The sequence below is a fragment of the Erythrolamprus reginae genome, chromosome 3 (genome assembly GCF_031021105.1).
Source record: "Erythrolamprus reginae isolate rEryReg1 chromosome 3, rEryReg1.hap1, whole genome shotgun sequence".
Taxonomy (NCBI): Eukaryota; Metazoa; Chordata; class Lepidosauria; order Squamata; family Dipsadidae; genus Erythrolamprus; species Erythrolamprus reginae.
The window spans coordinates 232507855-232527859 of record NC_091952.1 but is presented as its reverse complement, the minus strand read 5'-3'; the positions used below and the strand labels follow the sequence as shown (position 1 = coordinate 232527859).

The 20005-nt window shown below is 39.5% G+C and overlaps 2 protein-coding genes across 5 annotated transcripts in view; one reads left to right on the top strand and one right to left on the bottom strand.

Annotated features, from left to right (window-relative positions):
- Window positions 1-6363: 6363 nt before the first annotated feature.
- On the top strand, window positions 6364-13872 carry ABRA (actin binding Rho activating protein). The gene is made up of 2 exons (XM_070749240.1): window positions 6364-7061; window positions 13410-13872. Exons 1-2 carry the CDS (start codon window positions 6364-6366, stop codon window positions 13870-13872), a joined length of 1161 nt encoding a protein of 386 aa, XP_070605341.1.
- Window positions 13873-17986: 4114 nt separating this feature from the next.
- The window catches only part of OXR1 (oxidation resistance 1), a 279350-nt gene continuing 277331 nt past the window's right edge, over window positions 17987-20005 (bottom strand). For all 4 annotated transcript variants that reach the window (XM_070748208.1, XM_070748209.1, XM_070748211.1 and 1 more), the window contains one exon: window positions 17987-19854. In XM_070748208.1, the coding sequence (XP_070604309.1) occupies window positions 19719-19854 (136 nt within the window). In that variant the 3' untranslated portion in view covers window positions 17987-19718. The remainder of the gene's footprint in view (window positions 19855-20005) is intronic.

Below are 20005 nucleotides of genomic sequence, written 5' to 3'. Positions count from 1 at the left end.
AATAAATAAATAAATAAATAAATAAATAATAAATAAATAAATAAACAAACAAACAAACAAACAAACAAACAAACAGTCTGGCCTGATGCCATGTAGTTGCTTCTCTCCTTGATTAGTTTCCATCCACTGTTCCTTGTCTTGTAGGGAATCAAAGGAATTAAAAGCACTCCTAATCACATTTCTAACCAGAGGAAAATTTAGATCAGTTCTGGTATTGCAATAGGAAATCAATTATTTATTTATATATTTAAAAACTTCTAGTGTTGGAACATTCACAACTTCTGGAGGCAAGTTATCAGTGGAACAACTTAACTTTGGGAGGAATTTGGGAGGAAAAAAGATGGGCAGATGATCATTTCTGCTCCTCTTCTTTGAGATGGTAGGAAACACTATGAAGACATCAAGGATAAATTACATATAATCATTGAATGTAATGACTATTCACACTCTTTTTGAGCTCCAGCGATGGAGGAACTACAATTTCTGAAAGCAAACTATTCCGCTAATTAGTTCTAGGTTTAGTTTCCATCCATTGTTTCTTGTCTTGCTTTCTGGAGGCTTTGGTAAAATTTAATACGTTTTTTAAAATTTAATATGGCCCATTTCCAATCTGTTTTGACCCCATGGGGGTATTTTAGTAGATTCTATGGGCTCTCTAACACAGTGTTTTTCAACCGGTGTGCCGTGGCACACTAGTGTGCCGCGAGACATGGTCAGGTGTGCCGCGAGGCGGTTCTCCCCCCCCGCTATTGCCCCCCCGCCACCGCCACCGCTATTGGCGCCCTCCCACGGGAGGCCGGCAAAGGTTGCTTTGAAAGTCGGCCCCCTCGCGCCCATGGCTTCTCGTCGCTTCCCCAAAGCACCGTCGCTTCCCCGAAAGCACGCTCCTCATCTCCCTGCCAGCCCGCGGGGGGGCGGGGAGGCGCCGGCAGCAGAAGGGAAGGGAGCCACGGCCGCCCCTGCCTCCCCACGGTGCCTCCGGCCCCCTCGGCCTTTCGGCACTGCCCCCGCCTGCCCCCTCTCCTCCTCCACTGTCTCCTGCCTTTCGGCGTGGCTCCTCCCGCACCCGGAACGCAGGAGACAAAAAATGACCCAACTCTCGTTCTCTCTCCGTTCTCAGCGGAGGCCAGCGAAGGTAATATTCAATGTCGGGAGCGTGCGGGCGGTTGCGCGCGCTCCCTACCCCCCTGCTAGCCGCTCGGAATATTCAAAATAAGAAAAACCTTCGCCAGTGAAGGCTTTTCTTATTTTGAATATTCCGAGCGGCTAGCAGGGGGGTAGGGAGCACGCGCAACCGCCCACGCGCTCCCAACATTGAATATCACCTTCGCTGGCCTCCGCTGAGAAGAATGGAGAGAGAACGACAGCAACAGACAGCAAGATAGAGAGAAAGTGAGAAAGAGAGAGAGAAAGAAAGGGGGGAGAGAAAGAGATAGCAAGAGAGAGAACAAGAGAGAGAAAGAGTGTGAGAAAGAAAACAAGAGAGAGAGAGAAAACAAGAGAGAAAGTGAGAAAAAGAGAGAAAGAGGGAGGGAGAGAGAAAGAGAGAGAAAGAACAAGAGAGAGAGAAAGAAAATAAGAGAGAACAAGAGAGAGAGAGAAAATAAGAGAAAAAGAGATAGCAAGAGAGAGAGAAAGCAAGAGAGACAGATAAGGAGAGGAAAGGAGAGAGAGAAATGAGAACAAAAAGGGGAGAAAAAAGGAGAAATGATTGAGGCAGAGAATGAGAGGAGAGAGAAACAAAAAAGAGAGAGAGGGGTGATTCTTGAAGCATATGGTAAAAAGCACCCAAATAATAAGAAATGCCCCCCAGCCCACACCTCTTTTTGAAAAGAATAAAAGAGAGAAAAACCCCCAGCCCTCAACTGGTTTTGGAAATGATTCCAGTGTGTATACACACACACACACATAAGGGGGGGAGAGAGACAGGGATGGAAAAAGAGAAGTGAGAGGGAAAAGGAATGAGGGAAAAAGGGAGGAAGAGAGAGAAATGACAAACATGAGAGAGAAAAGGGGGAAAGACAGGAGAAGTACCCAGAAATGAGATATAAATTTGAGTAGGGATGATTGATGATTGACTGTATTTATAAGGGGATGTTACATGGGATTGTATATACGAGGGGGTTATGTATGTATGTATGTATGTATTTATTTATTTATTTATTTATTTAATTTGTGTCATTTTGGTTGGTGGTGTGCCCCAGGATTTTGTAAATGTAAAAAATGTGCCGCGGCTCAAAAAAGGTTGAAAATCACTGCTCTAACAAAAGACAACGTGGTTTATATACCCCCTCGTAATATTCCTTATAATTAATTCCTGGCAAATTGTTCGCCTTTTCTTTTCCTGGACAAATAGGCATCTCCGAGTCAGTTTCGGAATGAGCGGCATATAAATTCAACAAACAAACAAACAAATAAATAAGAAAAGTATTGAGCTACAACCACTCAGCCTCCTTCCCTTTAAAGGTAGCAGCGGGGTGCATGGCAGAGGCATTCCTGGAAATAAAGACAATGCATGAAGTCTGCACATATTTTTACAACATTGCTTTTTAAGAGTAGGTCCTTTCAGTGATTTATATCTTTGTAGCATCAGGGATGTAATTCATGTGGGCAGCCCACATACAATCTACAAGTTCATTTCTTTAGAAGGTCAGATGCAAAACAAGGTTTGAGCAAGGCCAGTGGGATTTTTTTCCTTGCATTGCCTTGGATTATAATTGCAGCATACTTTTAACAACAATTTCCCATCATTTTCACGGAGGGAATGCTAAATCAGTGGCTTTCACAAGAGAAGTCTATGCAGTCCTCTGGATTGGTTTCTCCAAAAGTGTTTGGGAGCTTATGGGAGAGTAAGCATAACCAATTCTTTTAAAGAGATACCAAGAGCCCGGTAGCACCTGTTCGGGATCAAGAGTAAAGTGCTGCATATGTCAAGGTTCCAGTTAGCATCCAAGCTAAATCAGAGTCCAAGTCAAAGTACTCCTCAAAGTTCCAATTTATTGCCAGAGCCATCCTGACATCTACACTGGGAAACTTGAATCCAAGTTTCCCACCCAGTTGAAAGTTCACATCCCTTGTCCTCCACCTACAAACTTGCCACATTGCGCACTCATATTGTGCCAGGATGGCCAGTCCTCCTTCCGCTTCCGCTCAAGTCTCACTGAGCAATGGGAACTTTTCATGTTCCATTATGAACCTAAATCTACCTGTATCTTTCATTAACCACCAATGTTGTTCCCTCTAACAATTGCCTGCTTTTAAATTTTATTTATTTATTTGTTTGTTTGTTTGTTTATTGGATTTGTATGCTGCCCCTCTCCGTAGACTTGGGGCGGCTAACAACAATAATAAAAACAGCATGTAAATCCAATACTACAATAACTAAAAAACCCTTATTTTAAAACCAATCATACCTACAAACAAACATACCATGCATAAATTGTAAAGGCCTAGGGGGAAAGAGTATCTCAGTTCCCCCATGCCTGATGGCAGAGGTGGGTTTTAAGGAGCTTACGAAAGGTGAGGAGGGTGGGGGCAATTCTAATCTCTGGGGGGGAGTTGGTTCCAGAGGGCCGGGGCTGCCACAGAGAAGGCTCTCCCCCTGGGCCCCGCCAAACGACATTGTGGGACCTAACTGGTTGCTGGGATTCATGCAGCAGAAAGCGGTCCCTGAGATAAAATGTTCAGCTAGCCTGGCTTATACGTTCTGGTGAGTATAGTTTATTACTATAGTTCTTGGGGATTGAAAGACTGATTGATTTTGACTATTTGAAGTATGGGGTAAGTTTATTGATAACCTCTTTTCCCCTTTCTAGGGTCAGTCTGTCAACTTAAATGAAGGAGTTCAATACTGGTTATCCTTGTCCAATGTAAAATTGGAGTCTGATATGGTTACAGGGAAATTCTAGCACAGGCAGTGATTCATACGATCCATTTTAGCTCTCTGTTTATATCACTTACCAATGATTGCCTTTCTCTTATAAAATCTCAAGCATGTAGGATGGAAAAAGTGAGAGATGTTCTTTCCTCTCTTACGGGACAAATATTAATCACAGGCAAGCAACTTTTTATTGCCAAGTACGAGATAATAGCAAATTACTTAAGCAAGTGGAAATGTGGGAATGCTACTGCCATTGTAATCACAGATCCTCAGGAGTGGGCAGCAGGCAGGACGTGGTGGAACACAGTTCCACCAATGGAAATTTATTTTATTTATTTATTTGATTTGTATGCTGTCCCTCTCCCTGTCCCACTCCAGCTGGCCATCCCCCCTACCATCCTCCTCCTCCTCCTTGGAAAGCAGCAGGGAGACCAGCACCGGCAGGAGTTGCAGGGGGGCCATTTCCTCCCCCATCTTTTCTCGACAGCTGATTGGCCTAAGGCAGGGAGGGGCCCAGGAAGGAGCGTGGGAAACGCAAAGCAAATTGTCACCACAGAGAGCGACACTGGTGAGGTTGTAAGTCGAGGACTTAACAGTTCACTTGAATGATGATCGTTCAAGCCACTCTCACCTGGTCACAGGGCTGGCAAGCTACTCCTGCCCAGTCACATGACCATCTTGTAGGGAATCACCCAGTCACATGACCGTCTTGTAGGGAATCAAAGGAATTAAAAGCACTCCTAATCACATTTCTAACCAGAGGAAAATTTAGATCAGTTCTGGTATTGCAATAGGAAATCAATTATTTATTTATATATTTAAAATCCTCAAGCCACACCCACAAAATAAGTCACACCCACAGTGTGGCAGTAAAAAATTTGGCTGCCCATTACTGCAGATCCTCTATTACTAATCTCAATGCTAGTTAATGCCTTAGAGTTCTCTTGTTTGTTGCAGATGCCAAATAGGTGCCATACAACAAATAGCTGGCTTACTATAGATTGGTCTTTTGAATTCCTCATGAACATTTGCACAGCAACATGGACTAGTTTCAAGGTTTCTCTATGGAAAAAAAATCTACCTAGCAATCAATAAACACAGGGTAAATTAACAACACAACATAACAACACAAGATTGTTTCAGGGTTTCTGCAAGGAAAGCCCTATCTAGCTATCAATAAAGAAAGAAGAAAAACAATTGTTTTTCCAATAAATTGATACCAAATTCTTAGTTACTCCTCCACCTGGCTGTTAAGAAAAGGGAAAAATAGAAATTAACTTGTTGCTTGTATCCTAAGATTTTTATTAATATTGATTGCTTCCTCATTGCTTATTTGACCCCCTATGACGATCATTAAGTGTTGTACCTCATGATTCTTGACAAAAGTATCTTTTATTTTATGTATACTGAGAGCATATGCACCAAGACAAATTCCTTGTGTGTCCAATCACACTTGGCCAATAAAGAATTTTATTCTATTCTATTCTGTTTTGTTCCATTAGTTTTGATGATTCTTTGTGGCTCCAGAATCTGTCCTTACAGTACCCCATTTTGATACTTTTATTGAGCTCTTAGAAGCCACTCCGGGGTGGAATGGGACAATTCGCTGTAGCCAAGTCACTGTGGGACAACGTGCTGGGATCATTTTACCACAGGACAACTCGCGGTGGATAATTCCATGTGGTCTAGCGTGCCATTGTTTTTCATTGACTAAAATGGAAATTGTGTAGAAAAAAAAGAGTGGCAGAAAACAATTATTGTGTTGTTATCCTGCATGGATTGTTCCATGTTTTGCCCCATGGCAAGCTGGCTATGACAAATTGGCTGTGGCAAGGCAGCTGTATTCAGTATGGTGAGTTATCCTAGATTTCTGGGCAGAAAGGGGTTTCACAAAAGCAGGGAAAATAGTGAAAAGAACTTTGTTAATGCACTAATATGGTTTCTTCCCTTTAACAAAGCATGGCCAATTGGAAGAGCTGCATCCGAGGGACCTTTTATGGTCTTAGTAATCTGGCATTGTTACAAAGCCACAAAGTAGGTGAGTTAAAAATAAAAAGCCTCTTGAATTGTGATTCCAAACGCCCTCATTTACTTTTCTGGAGTCAGCAAAGAGAAACTATCTAATTAGGCAAGGGCCATTTCTTTAGCCAGGCAAAGCATGAACATGTTCCACTGTCAAACTAAATGCATAAGATGCCTCTGTTAATTTCCATCACAGCTGCATCTGAAACATGGGAGAACTACGTCACTCATATTTACCATATCAAGTGTTGGTGAAATACAAGCTGGGCCTTTTTAAAAAAGATCACTGGCAGAAAAGGTGACTCTATCTAAGTGGGAAATATTTCACATGCTTTCTAGCTTCACGCAGCCCACCCTTCTATTTAAATCTCCAGCAACTCTTCCCTGCCTGTTATTTGCTACAAGGCCATCTGAACGTGAGTTTGGAGACAAGCAAGCGTTGGGAAACCATAGACAAAGCCATGCCACCAGAAGAACACCAGTGTACCACACCTGCTAAGAGAACCATCAAAAAAATCCGAATGACTAGCTTGGTTATCAGCTTAGCGAAAGGTTGGCAGCAGTGGGCATCTGAGCACAACACCAAGCAAGCCCAGGAACCTAGTGGATGGGTTCCTAATGAAGACAAGTCACCAAATGATCCAAGAGAGTGGACCCCTCTGAAACATTCGCCAACTTTCACGACAGATCAGCCAAAAGCCGAGAAACAGTTTCCTTCAGTACAGCAAGTGTCAAAGAAAGATGGAGAACAAAATCCGAGTAAGTCAACAGAAACTCTGGAGAAATTTAATATCAGAAGGAAAGAAGTTACCAAAAGTGTAACAAGGTCACTCTCTGAAAAAAGCAGTGACATTGGTCTTCTCAGCAACAAGTATGAACGAGACGAATTTGCAGAGACAGGTAAGGTCACCAATGACCCGACAAATATTGATCAAATCCTTAGTAACAAATTGTCTCCCACAAGGAGGAGAAAGTGCTCTAATCTGGTATCTGAGATGACAAAGGGATGGAAACTTTTAGAACAAGAAGAACTACGCAGCAACAGCTTGGATACAGAAGACAGTGGCTATGGTGAAGACACAGAGGATGGATTAGACAGGGATCATAATATCCAAGAAATACAGAGTGTGGTAAGGATAAAGCATCCTGTGGCCTCACAGTAAGTAAATAGTGTATTCTCCAAAATTGTCTTGTTGTAAGAACATGCTTCTGTGTAGCACATGGTAGTTCTTTCTGAAGCACGCCCAGAGGTAGTCTTTGACTTACAACTACAATTTCCATTGCTGAGATAGTTGTTAAGTGGATTTTGCTCCATTTGATCACCTTTCTTGCCACATTTGATACGTGAATCATTGCCGTTGTTAAGTTGCAAACGGTTGTAATGAGAACCTGGCTTCCCCATTGACTTTGCTTGTCAGAAAGTCACAACTGGTGATTACTTGACTACAGGACACTCCAACAGTCTTAAATAGGAGCCAGCTTATTTATTTATTTATTTACCGGTATTTATTTACCGGTATTTATTTACTTACTTACTTACTTACTTACTTACTTACTTACTTACTTACTTACTTACTTCTCCTTAGACTCAGGGCGGCTTACAACATATTAGCAAAAGCACTTTTTTAACAGAGCCAGCATATTGCCCAACACAATCTGGGTCCTCATTTACCTAGCTCGGAAGGATGGAAGGCTGAGTCAACCTTGAGCCGGTGATGAGATTTGAACCGCTGACCTGCAGATCTAGTAGTCATCTTTAGTGACCTGCAGTACTGCACCCTACCCATTGTGCCACCTCGGCTCACTGCCAAACATCCAAATTTTGATCACAGAAGCATGGGGATGTTGCAACAGTCATAGCTGTGAAAAACAATCATCAGTTACGTTTTCCCGTGCCATTGTAACTTCGAACTGTTATTAAATGAATCATTGGAAGTTGATGACTTCTTGTATCAGTATGTGATTTTGTCTAATCCAGTGGTTCTCAACCTGGGGGTCGGGATCCCTTTGGGGGTCAAACAACCATTTCCCAGGGGTCGCCTGAGACCTTGGGAAAAGACAATTTTCCCATTGTGTTAGGAACTAAAGCTTCAACTCTAGCGCCTTGGAACATATTTTTACAATCTGACCAATCAGACATTTACAGTGGAGGTGACCCTCTGACCTTCCTGCCAATCAGCATAAATCAGCATCAGTTGGGAGAATTGGCGCTAGACTTATGGATGGGGGTCACCACAACAAAAGGAACTGTATTCAGGGGTCACGGTCTAATCAGTGCCAGCTTAGTCAATGTTGTGGAACACTAATGGAGGAAGTGATGGGAGGCCGGCTCTAAATGATGAGTCAACATGCAGAAATAGGCCACAGAAGGGATGATGAGCGGTTTCTCCATAGCAGCAGCATTCAATTATCTCTAAGTAGCCATTTTCATCTGAAGCAAAAAAGAAAATGAAGGAGTAGAAAGTGAAAATGGAAAGATACAGGAAGAGGTCAAACCTTTAAATATGAAAAATGCCTTATATATTCCAAAACATGCCACAATCTAAAAATTGCTTGCATTAATATTTAATTATATCAATTTTTTAAAAAAGAAAAACCGAGGAAGTTATATTTGGAATAGGTTTTTTTCTGCAAAGAGACCATTTAACCCTTGTTTTAGAACAGTGGCAGAGGCAAATGTTAGGCACTTTAGGTAATACAATAGCCAAGGCAAATCTGCTCACTCATTCAATCAATCAATCAATCTATCTATCTAGCAAACTATCAGGTAAAGGTCAAACAAAAAAAGCTTGATGAATATGAGGGTCTTCTATATGTTAACAGATGATGATCTGCAATCCAGTAAATAAGAAGCAACTATATCAAGTCAGAAAAAATATCTTGCTGTATTTGAGAGCACAATTTCATTGGGAGACCTTTCAGTTGGAAGTTTCCCCAAAGTCCAATGGCTTCATTGATAGTCCACAAAGACTTCTAGAAAGGTGAGGTTTAGCATATATCAGTACTAGCAAAGGTTCATTCAAGTTAACCTGAAATTGGTCCAGGTTAGCATGAATTACTCACTAAAAATAAAATGCAAACATTGCAGTGATGTAAGCCTGGTCAGATGAACCTTTCTAACCTTTTAATGAGGTCAAACCCTTACTGGGGCTCTCCAGAAAACAAGTACACACTCACTCACTCACTCACTCTCTCTCTCTCACACACACAATGTATATCTATATATATGTGGATATTTATTGTTTGTCCAGAGTTAATTAATTTATCTTTTGCTCTTTTTATGATGCATTTGTCATTTGGCTGTTTTTGAGCATAGTTCTGGTAAACCATTTTTGAAATACTTTCCTCTGGAGATCCAAGTAGAACAAAAGTGTCAAACTCATAGTGTCAGATTGCCGTCATGTGATATTTCATGACATTTTCCCCTTTGTGAACATGGGATGGGCGTGGCCTGCCTGTGGTCCACCAGTTTGATACCCCTAAAGTAGAAATATAATACGAGGGGGGAAAATAGCCTAAACTCCGAACTCTAATTTGGTTGAGTTTGAAGACATGTTTTGAGTCATTTTGTTACCTTACTGCTTAAAAACTATTTTCTGCATAGCCTTTTATATTTTGAAATAGTTATAGATTTCAAATATATTACTTCAGTTATTAAACTTCCACAAAAGCTACCTATTCATCTACCTATTCACTGCCTATCTATTGTAAGCACCTAATTCTCTGCCTATCTATTGTAAGCATTTAATTTACCTTTCTTCGGAAGTAGTTCTGAAGAAAGGTAAATTAGCATATTAATTGTAACTTAAAACTATACAAGTTTTGTTTATTGAGTACCAGTAATTTTCTGCTCGCCTTCTGTGGATTGAACTATGTTTAACCCGTAATTCTTGGAGTTACTTCCAAGCGGTTGGAAATGGCTTTGAGTTGCTTGGAAAGAGATGAGGACTATTCATTTCTTTCCTCTCCAGCTGTCTATGCCTGCTGGTCACTCAACTACATTTGCCCCCCACCCAAAACAAACAGATTGAAATATAATCCTTTCTGCTTTGAATGAAAGTGCTAATAATAAAGAGCTTCTTTATTCGGTAATTGCTTGAGTATTGTTGTGGTTGTTTTTAATTTGTCTTGGTGGTGTTTCTGAGCTTATTGTATTGTTGAAGGTGGTGGTGATGTCAGAGCTTGTGTGGTCTTTCAGTACACATTTCCACTGATCAAAAGCCCCCCAGGTTGCCCGGGCAGAAAAAGACGATTGAAACTAACATATCTCTTTAAAATAACTCATGTCTGCATGTTTCATCTGCACCCATCCTGGTCCCTTTCCCACACAACACTCATATGATACACAATTAAAAGGGGGGGGGGGGCTTCAGTCAACCAGATGTCATTGCCATCTTGACTTTTTTGATATCTGTAATAGGTTGCTTATTTTAATTTAATCAAGATTTAATTGAAGCATAGGAGCCAGAAAATGCAGACATCAGGCAGAGAATCAGTCACGAATGGTAGGGAATTCTAAATATCCACTTACTATCCTACAATTAAATATCAGAAATCTAACAGGATATTTTCACAGGAGTCCTTTTCTCCTTTAAAAAAAAACCAAATACATATTCTCATTTGGGAATTTGAATTAGACTTGATGGAGAACGTTACTATGTATATAAACACAATACGCACAAACAAAATACTGTACTAGCTACATTCTATAGTTAGTATATCTGAATCCTTCTATTCGAGTCAAATGCTTGTGGTTTCAGATAAGAAATGCAATAATTCTAACAGTAAAGAAATCTTTTGGGAAACAGAGCAGTGCTAATTTAGCCACTGTAAAGGGAAGTAAAATGGAAAGGGGATGATAGTGTTTCACTTGAATGAATTAAAGTACTAATTGAAATGTTCTTTCTTTTTCTTTCTTCTCCCTTTCAATTTTTCTTCCTTTCCTCCCTTATTTTTCTTCCTTTACCCTTCCTCTCTCTTCTTTTTCCTTTCTTTCCTTTGCTCCCTTCCTCCCTCTTTTCTTATTCTCTCTCTCTTCCTTTCTTTCCCACCCATCTCACTGATACAATAACTAGTAGCAGTTAGAGACCTACATGCTCTATAGTCGGGGTCTCCAACCTTGGCAACTTTTAAGACTTGTGGACTTCAACTCCCAGAATTCCTCAGCCAGCTTTCTGGGAGTTGAAGTCCACAAGTCTTAAAGTTACCAAGATTGGAGATCCCTGCTCTATGGAGACCTGCAGTCAGGAGGAAGAGGAGACTGAGGTCAGCTTGACCCCACCCAACTCTTTGTTCTTCATCTCTGCCTCTGACTATGCATATTGATGGGGAATCAAACTTGGCTATGTTCAGAGAGATCAATATTTCTGTACTTGTACCGGGGGCCAAGAAGTAATTTAAATGCTTTGGAAGCAGATTTCTCAAAGTATCCAGAACCTCAGACATTTGTTAGCATGCCAAGCTGTCTAAAAGGGCTGATAAATTGACTTGTGATTTTTAGTGAGTGGGCAACTGTCCTGGTTACTCATTAAAATATATATACTTAAAGTGTGTTATTGTCCTTGAAGATATAAAGAAGAAGTATAGGAGCGATTAGTGTCCTGAACTGGGCTTATAATGATACTCTTTTGGAATTTGTTTGACAAATAGTTTCCAGTTTGTTGATTCCAGTTTGTTGATTCCACAAACTTTAATGGACTAATGGAAGATAAGGACGTGTAATAACAATTCATCCCTTGGGATATATTCCAATAGCAACACATCTCAAGATCAAAGAACCGCAATTTAGTTAGGTAATCCATTCAATAACTAAGCTACATGTGATTAGCCTGTGGTACCTAAATACCATAGAACCTTCATACTACTCAACAATCCTATAAAGTACATTCTGCAAAAGTAATAGATCAAGAATACTGTAGTGATTTCTAAGTATTCCATAAACATGACTGCTCACTTCCAATGAGAATCAGACGATGGGAATCAAGAAAAGAGGCAGTATGAGTTTCTTGTTAATCTTGGCTACAGGCTCTCTGAGAAGTGAGTTTCTTAAGACACAGAGTGTGTTGAATAAGTTCTAAGAATTCAAGCTTAATGCCCCCTCCCAATCTAAGACTAAACAAAAAATAAAAGTATAGACAGACATATGAAAGTCTTTTTTGTCAGTGCTGATTTTGCTTACCAATAGTTTAATTTTCAGTTCCATGCTTTTTCAGTTTTTGGCTTCTGCAGTGAACTCATTAAAATTAATATAACTTTTAAAGCACACACATCTTTTTTTAGGCAAATGCTGAAGTCTAAAAAAACACCAAACTAATAGTTTGCTTTCATAAATAGAAGTGTAAGCTCTAAGGCAGTTTGTTCCCAATTATTTTAAAGCATTCATGATTCTATTATCTCTTGTAGTTTGCTGCCAGAAATTTTAATTTGTCACCTTCTCTGAAGACTCTTCCAACAGGATAGAGAAGTGAAGAAAGGACTATATGCACACCCAAGCATTTCTATTTGAAGAAATTGTGCCGGGCTTTCCAAAAGGGGTGTTTTAACGTTTAAAACAGCACTTTATTCTTCTAGATGCCCTACTTAAAAAAGAATACAGTGGTATTAGAAAAGATCCAGACGAAGACAATTAAGATGATCAAAGTCTGGAAGTTTCCATATGAGAAATGTGACATTTAGGCATTTTAATTTTTAAAATTATGCATTGAGTGAAATTCACCCAATGAAATTGAATCCTGAAAAATCAGCAAAAAATATATTTCTTATCTAAAATAAAAGGGGTATGAAATCTGGTGATGGCTACCAGCCTGTCTTCAAAAAGGAAATAGACTGGTTTATGGATATTATGGGAATCAATTCTTACCTGATGGCTATGGAACTCCTTCTGAAGGAATCTGCTGGGAGACTAGTGGGATTTCTTGTGCATTTGGTTGGCCACTGTGAGAATAGCCTTCTGGACTAGATTGATCAGAGAATCCATCTGTCCTTATTTCCTTCAGTTCTTTTAGCAAATCATGGCATGCAGATGTAATTAAGGAGAATGGTGTTATTTTGCCCTTATAATGAATGGGTCTAATCAAAAATAGCAGCTTTTATTTTCGGGTAAGAAGCAGAAAACAGTCAAAGGAAATAAAGTGATTTAGAATTAGTGATAACATGCCACCTAGTGGTTTGTGATGTAAATCAGATTAATGAACTCCACCAAAATATACTGCTCAAAAAAATAAAGGGAACACTCAAATAACACATCCTAGATCTGAATGAACAAAATATTATCATTGAATACCGTACTTTGTTCTGTACAAAGTTGAATGCGTCCAACAGCATATGAAATTGATTGTCAATCAGTGTTACTTCCTAAGTGGACAGTTTGATTTCACAGAAGTTTGATTTACTTGGAGTTATATTGCGTTATTTAAATATTCCCTTTATTTTTTTGAGCAGTATATTTGACTAAAGGCTCATTCTATTCAGCAGCTGTTTTTTCTCCCCCTTTTTTCCTATTCTGCAGCACCAATAAAGATCTCAAGCTGCCTAAGAATTACAGTCCTGTCTACAATCTAAAGGGGCAATGGGAAGAATGGGCTGATGAACATGTGACGGTACAGAAACTCAACCCTTTCAGCGAGGAGTTTGACTATGAGCTCGCTATGGCCACCCGCCTGCGCAAAGGAGATGAAGGCTATGGTCATCCTAAAGAAGGCACAAAGACAGCAGAACGGGCCAAGAGAGCAGAGGGCCACATCCACCGGGAGATGAGAGACATGTGTTTCATCATCAGAACAATGGCTCATCCACGACGTGATGGCAAGATCCAAGTCACTTTTGGTGATCTCTTTGACAGATACGTTCACATTTCAGATAAAGTGGTTGGAATACTCCTGAGGGCCAGAAAACACAGAATGCTAGACTTTGAGGGAGAAATGTTGTGGCAAGGGCGGGATGATGCCGTTTTAATAACTCTGTTAGAATAAGGTCTTTTTCCGCAGCATAAACCAAAGGGCATCCTTGTATTCAGAATATTTTATCTGATAGATCGACAGGTGTCAAAACTTTCATTGGTACTCAGAATTTCTTATCTATTAATATTTAACTATAGCATCTCCATATTATTCCACCTCTATGTTATTGTTTATTAAGTACATAGATTTTTCTGCCAGGGCGGGTAGCATCTGGTTTAACGATATTTGGCAAGATTTCTATGTAGAAGAATGTAGATGATGGTTCCTTATGGACCAGGTGTTTACTAGACACTTGGGGATTTTTCAGAGATCTAGTTAGCACTGGGAGCATGAGGCAAACCAGGCTGTTGACGTCGTTGTTCCCTCTTTTAGGTTCATCAATCCCAGTTTACTTTTTGTTTAGAAGACCTCCAGCAAATAAAAACTTTGAAGCACCCATGGAGAAAGATAAAAACCAAACTTTCCCCCGCCCAATTCAACCCTACTTTCCCCCCCAGAAAAAATACTTTTCCTATTTTGTACTGATGGATAGTGGCTTTGTTTAGGGTAGTGAATTCCTTTTGGGGAAATTTGTGAAGTTAGTAAACTCCCATTTTGGGCAGCACCTTGCTAACTGTTGCTTAGATTACTGCCAGCCTTACATTAAGGCTATGTTAAGTGATTTTAATTAATGTTAGACGCCAATATTTCAGAAATTTATTTTGAAAATATTCGCTCATTAAATCTGCTTTAAAATGAGATGAGGTACATGGACATGTGATAACAATACAGTGATCCCTCGATTAGCACGGTCTCGATTAGCGCGAAACGCTGCAACGCGGTTTTTCAAAAAATATTAATTAAAAAAATAAAATATTAAAATAAAATATTAAAAAATAAAAAATAAGTCCACGCTAGTTCTCTCTCTCTTTCTCTCCCTGTTGCCGGCGTGGTATATGAGAGAGAAAGAGAGAGGCAGAGGTCGGGCGCATTATCGGGAGGTGGAGGCGGCGTGGGGACGCTGGGTGCCGGTTCCCTGAATGGAGACCGCCGGCCGCTCAATCGGGCCGGCAGGGAACAGAATGGAGCCTTCCGCGGCGGGGCTGGTAAGGGGGGGAGCCGAGGGGGGAGCCGAGCCCAGCCCTGTGGCATTCGCCTTCCTCCCGCCCGCAGCCGAGACTGATCGTGGGCTCCTTCGCAACCTCGGAGAGCTTCCTGGTTTTCGTGAGCTTTCATGCCCTGGAAGCTCTCCGAGGTTGCGAAGGAGCCCACGATCAGTCTCGGCTGCGGGTGGGAGGAAGGCGAATCCCCCGTGGGCTCCGTTACATCTTCCGCTGCCAGCCAGGCCATGCTGGCGGCAGCGGAACAATCGCTGGCTGTCAACTTTTCTTTTTAAAACTGGGCAGGAGCTGACTTGCCTCCCCAGTGCTAAAAAGAAAAGTTGACAGCCAGCGCTGCGACTGACGGAATGCTGAGCCTCCCGTTCTCCCCCCCCCACCTCGCCCCTTCCGGTTTCGGCGTTCGGCAACGGAGTCCGGCGCTGGGGCCATGCGGGGCCGCTCATCCAGGGGGGCATGGACTGGCAAGTCGCCCTCCTTTCTCTTTCTTTCTCTCTCTTATACCACACCGGTAACAGGGAGAGAAAGAGAGAGAGCGGAGGGCACCTTGCCGGTCCACGCCCCCCTAGATGAGCGGCTCCGCATGGCCCCAGCGCCGCCCAGGCAGCTTGCCGCTTGCCGTATTGTAGCGAAGGAGGCGAAGCAAGGCTCCAAGCTGCAATACGGCAAGCGGCAAGTGATCTTGGGGTTTCCCCTTTGCCTGGGCGGCGGGAAGACCAAGGGAAGGTTCCTTCAGCCGCCCAACACCTGATCCGCTCCGCAGCGCGGCAACGGGGAAACCCCATCTTCGGCTCCTCGCTGCTTCCGCGCTGCGGAGCAGATCAGCTGTTGGGCGGCTGAAGGAACCTCCCCTTGGTCTTCCCCGCCGCCCACACGCAAACTCCACCATCTGTGCATGTGCGGCCATGAAAAAATGGCGCACATGCGCAGATGGTGGTTTTTACTTCCGCATCCAGTATAACGCGGAAATCGGTTAGCGCGGGAGGTCCTGGAACGTAACCCCCGCGCTAATCGAGAGATCACTGTAATTCTTTATAATAAATCCAATTGCCATTACTTAAAAGATGTGTAAAGTAGCTTTCAGATAAGGGGATGCCATTTTTTTGAGTTAGGGGCACAAGGGATAATGTCCAAACTTCTTGTGGGTGTTCAGAGATTGGCTCTTCTCAAAATGGCTCCCATGGTAATATACCCACATATAAAGAATTAATTTACAACATTTCTCACCATCTCCAGCATCTGCTCAAACAGAATATAATTTATATCCCCTCTTTAATGAACAGTATTTTTCTTTTTCTGAGCAGGATACTGAGTTACCCGAGTCTATGGAGAGGGACGGCATACAAATCTAATTAATAATAATAATAATAATAATAATAATAATAATAATAATAATAATAATAATAATAATAATAATAATATTATTTGAAAACTCATCTTGCCGCCAGGCCTGGAGCCATTAGATCTCCCCCCCCCGACCAACGAATGTGTTTAGAGTGACTTATTGAGTGAGTGATAAATTGAATGTTTTTTAAGTTTGTAGGATGTTTTTTTAAGTCTTTTAACTGTAATTAATTGGATCAAATTGTTTTACTTTGTATTCTATGTTTGTTGTGAGCCGCCCCGAGTCCACGGAGAGGGGCGGCATACAAATCAAATCAAATCAAATCAATAAATAAATAGGCTGTAATTTTTATCTGCTAAAATAGTTTAATGATAATGATGCTTGAAGATATCATTTCTGCATTACAATATGCATTCTAATTTTTAAAATTAATTTACAAATGTAAAAAGTTATTAGTTGAAGGAAACAGAACCTTGGAGATATTAAGTCAGGTATTCTAGAGAGCCAACTGGGGTCCTAGTGTTAGATGAACCTTGAAAAGAATTGCATTTTGATATGGTATGTTGTCTTTCAAAGTGAAAGATCCTGAATCTTCTTACAGAAGAAAATATATATGATTTTGTGTCAAGACAATGGTAAATTTATTTTAAAAGTTGCTAGGCAAATATCAGTATATGTGCATGCCAGTATGTATAGCTTTTGAATGTTTTTTTCAGTCAAGTATCAAAAATATGACTCTTGCAAGAAATCATACGCAAAAATCTTAAATGCTGTGAAATATTAATAGCATTATAAAGGAAGTTTGTTATAGGCAAATAACATTTTACCTTTAATCAATAAACTTTCCTGCATCCAGAGATTGAGAATAAAAGCTTGATTTAGCTTACCAATTAGATAAAATAATTAAATTTGAAAAAAAATGTAATTTTAAAAAAATGCTGCTTTCCCAGGACAAGGATATTATTTTAGGTTTTTATGTCTGCTAATTATTTTTCAATATTTGGATTATGAAAGTTCACTGAGTAGTTTATATCATTAATTGGTCTAATTTAAGCTGTATATATTAAATGTTTCTGTAAAATATAAGAATGAAATCCATTTCAAAATCTTACTTATATTAACAAGAAGTGAAATGCACTGCAAATTCAATTGATATAAGGGGATGAATGAAAAAGAATTAAATAAATTTAATGACTTTTTTGAGATGGAAAATATTTCATTTTTTTAATGCCAAGGCAGTAATATATTATTTTTTTCTGAATAAATGTTAGTAAAATGTAGCATTTAGTAGTAGTAGAATTTTTAATGCTTCTTGAAGCTTAAGGATTCTAATTCTATTTTATAGCTGCAGTAGCTCATTTTGATTTTTCTTACTGGAAGGAAGTTGATATGGGTAAAGTTGGGACAAAAGCTGCCTTACCTGGCAAATGGCATTCTGTATTATATATTGAAATTTCTATACAACTTTAATGTACATTTTAGTAGCAACTCCCATATCATCACATGGCAAAGTGAATTACCAATTAATAAACAGCTCTGTAACAATATTTAAAAACATCCAATTTTTTATCAGAAATTTTTAGCAGGAACATGGTTCAACACTACTATTATTTTGGCTATGATTCAATGCTTTCAACCTTTTAATTACAAAATGGTCATATTTCTAAATAAAGCCCAACTCAAGTTTATTTACATGAATTTAGATTTATTTGCTTTGTATAGTATTTTAAATCCATCACAGGATTGTTTAGTTAGTAAACCCACAAAGACAATAACACTGCTGTGGAAGACCAAAAGAGGGGAAATTAATTGAAGCTATTTTAATTTATTTACATTTCCTTTTGTCTGTAAACATTGAATCTACATATATTCTACTAATAGGATTAAAGAGCTATACATTGAGACAGAAAACAATGCTGTGTATCTTTTTAGCAATATAAAGCATGAGCATATTGTAGGATAAAATATTCTCTTTTCCATTACCACAGCAGTAAGCATTCCCCAGATAATTCTGAAACAACTTGTACTAGTAACATTCTATACAACTAGCTAATTATTTGAGCTAAGCCATTTGGCTTTTTATTCCATTGCTAGAATAATTTAAAGTGCTAGAAGCAACCCATCAATCAATACTCCCCCCCTCTAAAATAACAAAAACTACTTTTAAACATTAATGTACAAGTTAATATATACAATATTCATTTGAAATAGAATAGCTGAGATTTCAGCACAAAGTCATTCACTGTCACAGTTAACAGCATTTTTAAATTATTTTTCTTTTGCATAAACATAGAATATAAGCTTTGAAACAACTGTTGCTATTGCCACAATGGCTTTTTAGTTTTTCTACAAAAGTGGACAAGAGCTACTGATTTACTATAACTTTTCTTTTTTTTCTTTTTTTTTTCTTTTTGCTTTGAGGTCACAGAACAGTAAATTTTGCATATTAACACATCTACTGAGTTATGATGTCTATCTAGAGTACGTTACCCCATTGCATCAGAGCTGGTGCAAATTGCAGTTTTACAACACAGATCCACTCAAAAGAAGAGAAAAACATCACATTTTGTTTTCTGGTTTGGATAGGAGCAATTCTTGGAGAGGATGTGCTACAAGGCTACAACAGAAGAACTATAAAACAGAGTGGTGTGTTATGTATGTTTGTGCATATGTAGATATACACACAGACACACAAACGCATAAATTTGATGCATATTATATGTTTGGAAAAACGCGTCTGTTTCATAGCTTTAGCAATAAGAAGGTATTATATGTACTATGAATTACTCACTGCATTATGCTTACTTTACCAGTTGCTCATTGCTGTATTATATATCTTGATCACGTAGCTGAATCCTTGCCCATCATTTGTCCCAAGCCTGCAGATCAGTTAATGGCATGTGCAAATCGCTTCAATACAATCAATAGGGCAGCTATGTTTCAACAGTAAAATACAAGAGATACCAATTCATGACATAACTAAAGATGTGGTGATGTCTAATTGAACTAAACAGCCAGGACTTAGGCCAAGTACATACAATATAACTCAATTAGATTTTATGTTGCTTAAATGTTGTTTCAATGAAATACTTAAAACAGAAGTAAAATAAATTTATGAATTGTGAGAATGAGAACTAATAAATTGATATGTGAATGACATGATGATAAATACCTGGCTCTCATAAAGACATAATCAATTATGATTTGAAAGCTTTGTAACTTTCAAACATGAAAATAAAATCTGAAGAGTCAGTTGAACTCCAATATGCTGATGTGAAAGACATGTTGATGGTCCTGCAGAAAATGTAGAAAGGCATTGCAAAACAAGCTACATTATATTGCTTTAAGGGTTTTCTGAGCTGCATTAATCAGTATCAGGTTTGGGACAAACTTTTGTAGTATTTAACAGTTCATACTTATTCAAAGCCCCAAATTTCAATATCTTGTATAATGAAGTCTTCTTTCTTAGAAAGTGTACGATTCCCAAAGGTTTTACAAGAGTGACTTCTTCCATGATAGAGATCTCCATCAAGCCATAAAGCAAATTCTCCCCTGCAGTGAAAAAAATTAGTTTGGCAGATATTAAAAATAATTTTCTTCCCATTACTGTATTTCAAATGTAGGTCAGATTTTAAATCAACAAATTTTCCTGGCATCTAGGATCATCTGGATTTGTTCAGCCTGGATCTAACAGTCTCATATT

Bases quoted from the DNA above. Each gene is read 5' to 3' on its own strand.
- ABRA (XM_070749240.1), top strand. From the start codon at position 6,364: ATGCCACCAGAAGAACACCAGTGTACCACACCTGCTAAGAGAACCATC. The intron at 7,062-13,409 runs GTAAGTAAATAG...CCTATTCTGCAG, and splicing joins AAGCATCCTGTGGCCTCACA to CACCAATAAAGATCTCAAGC.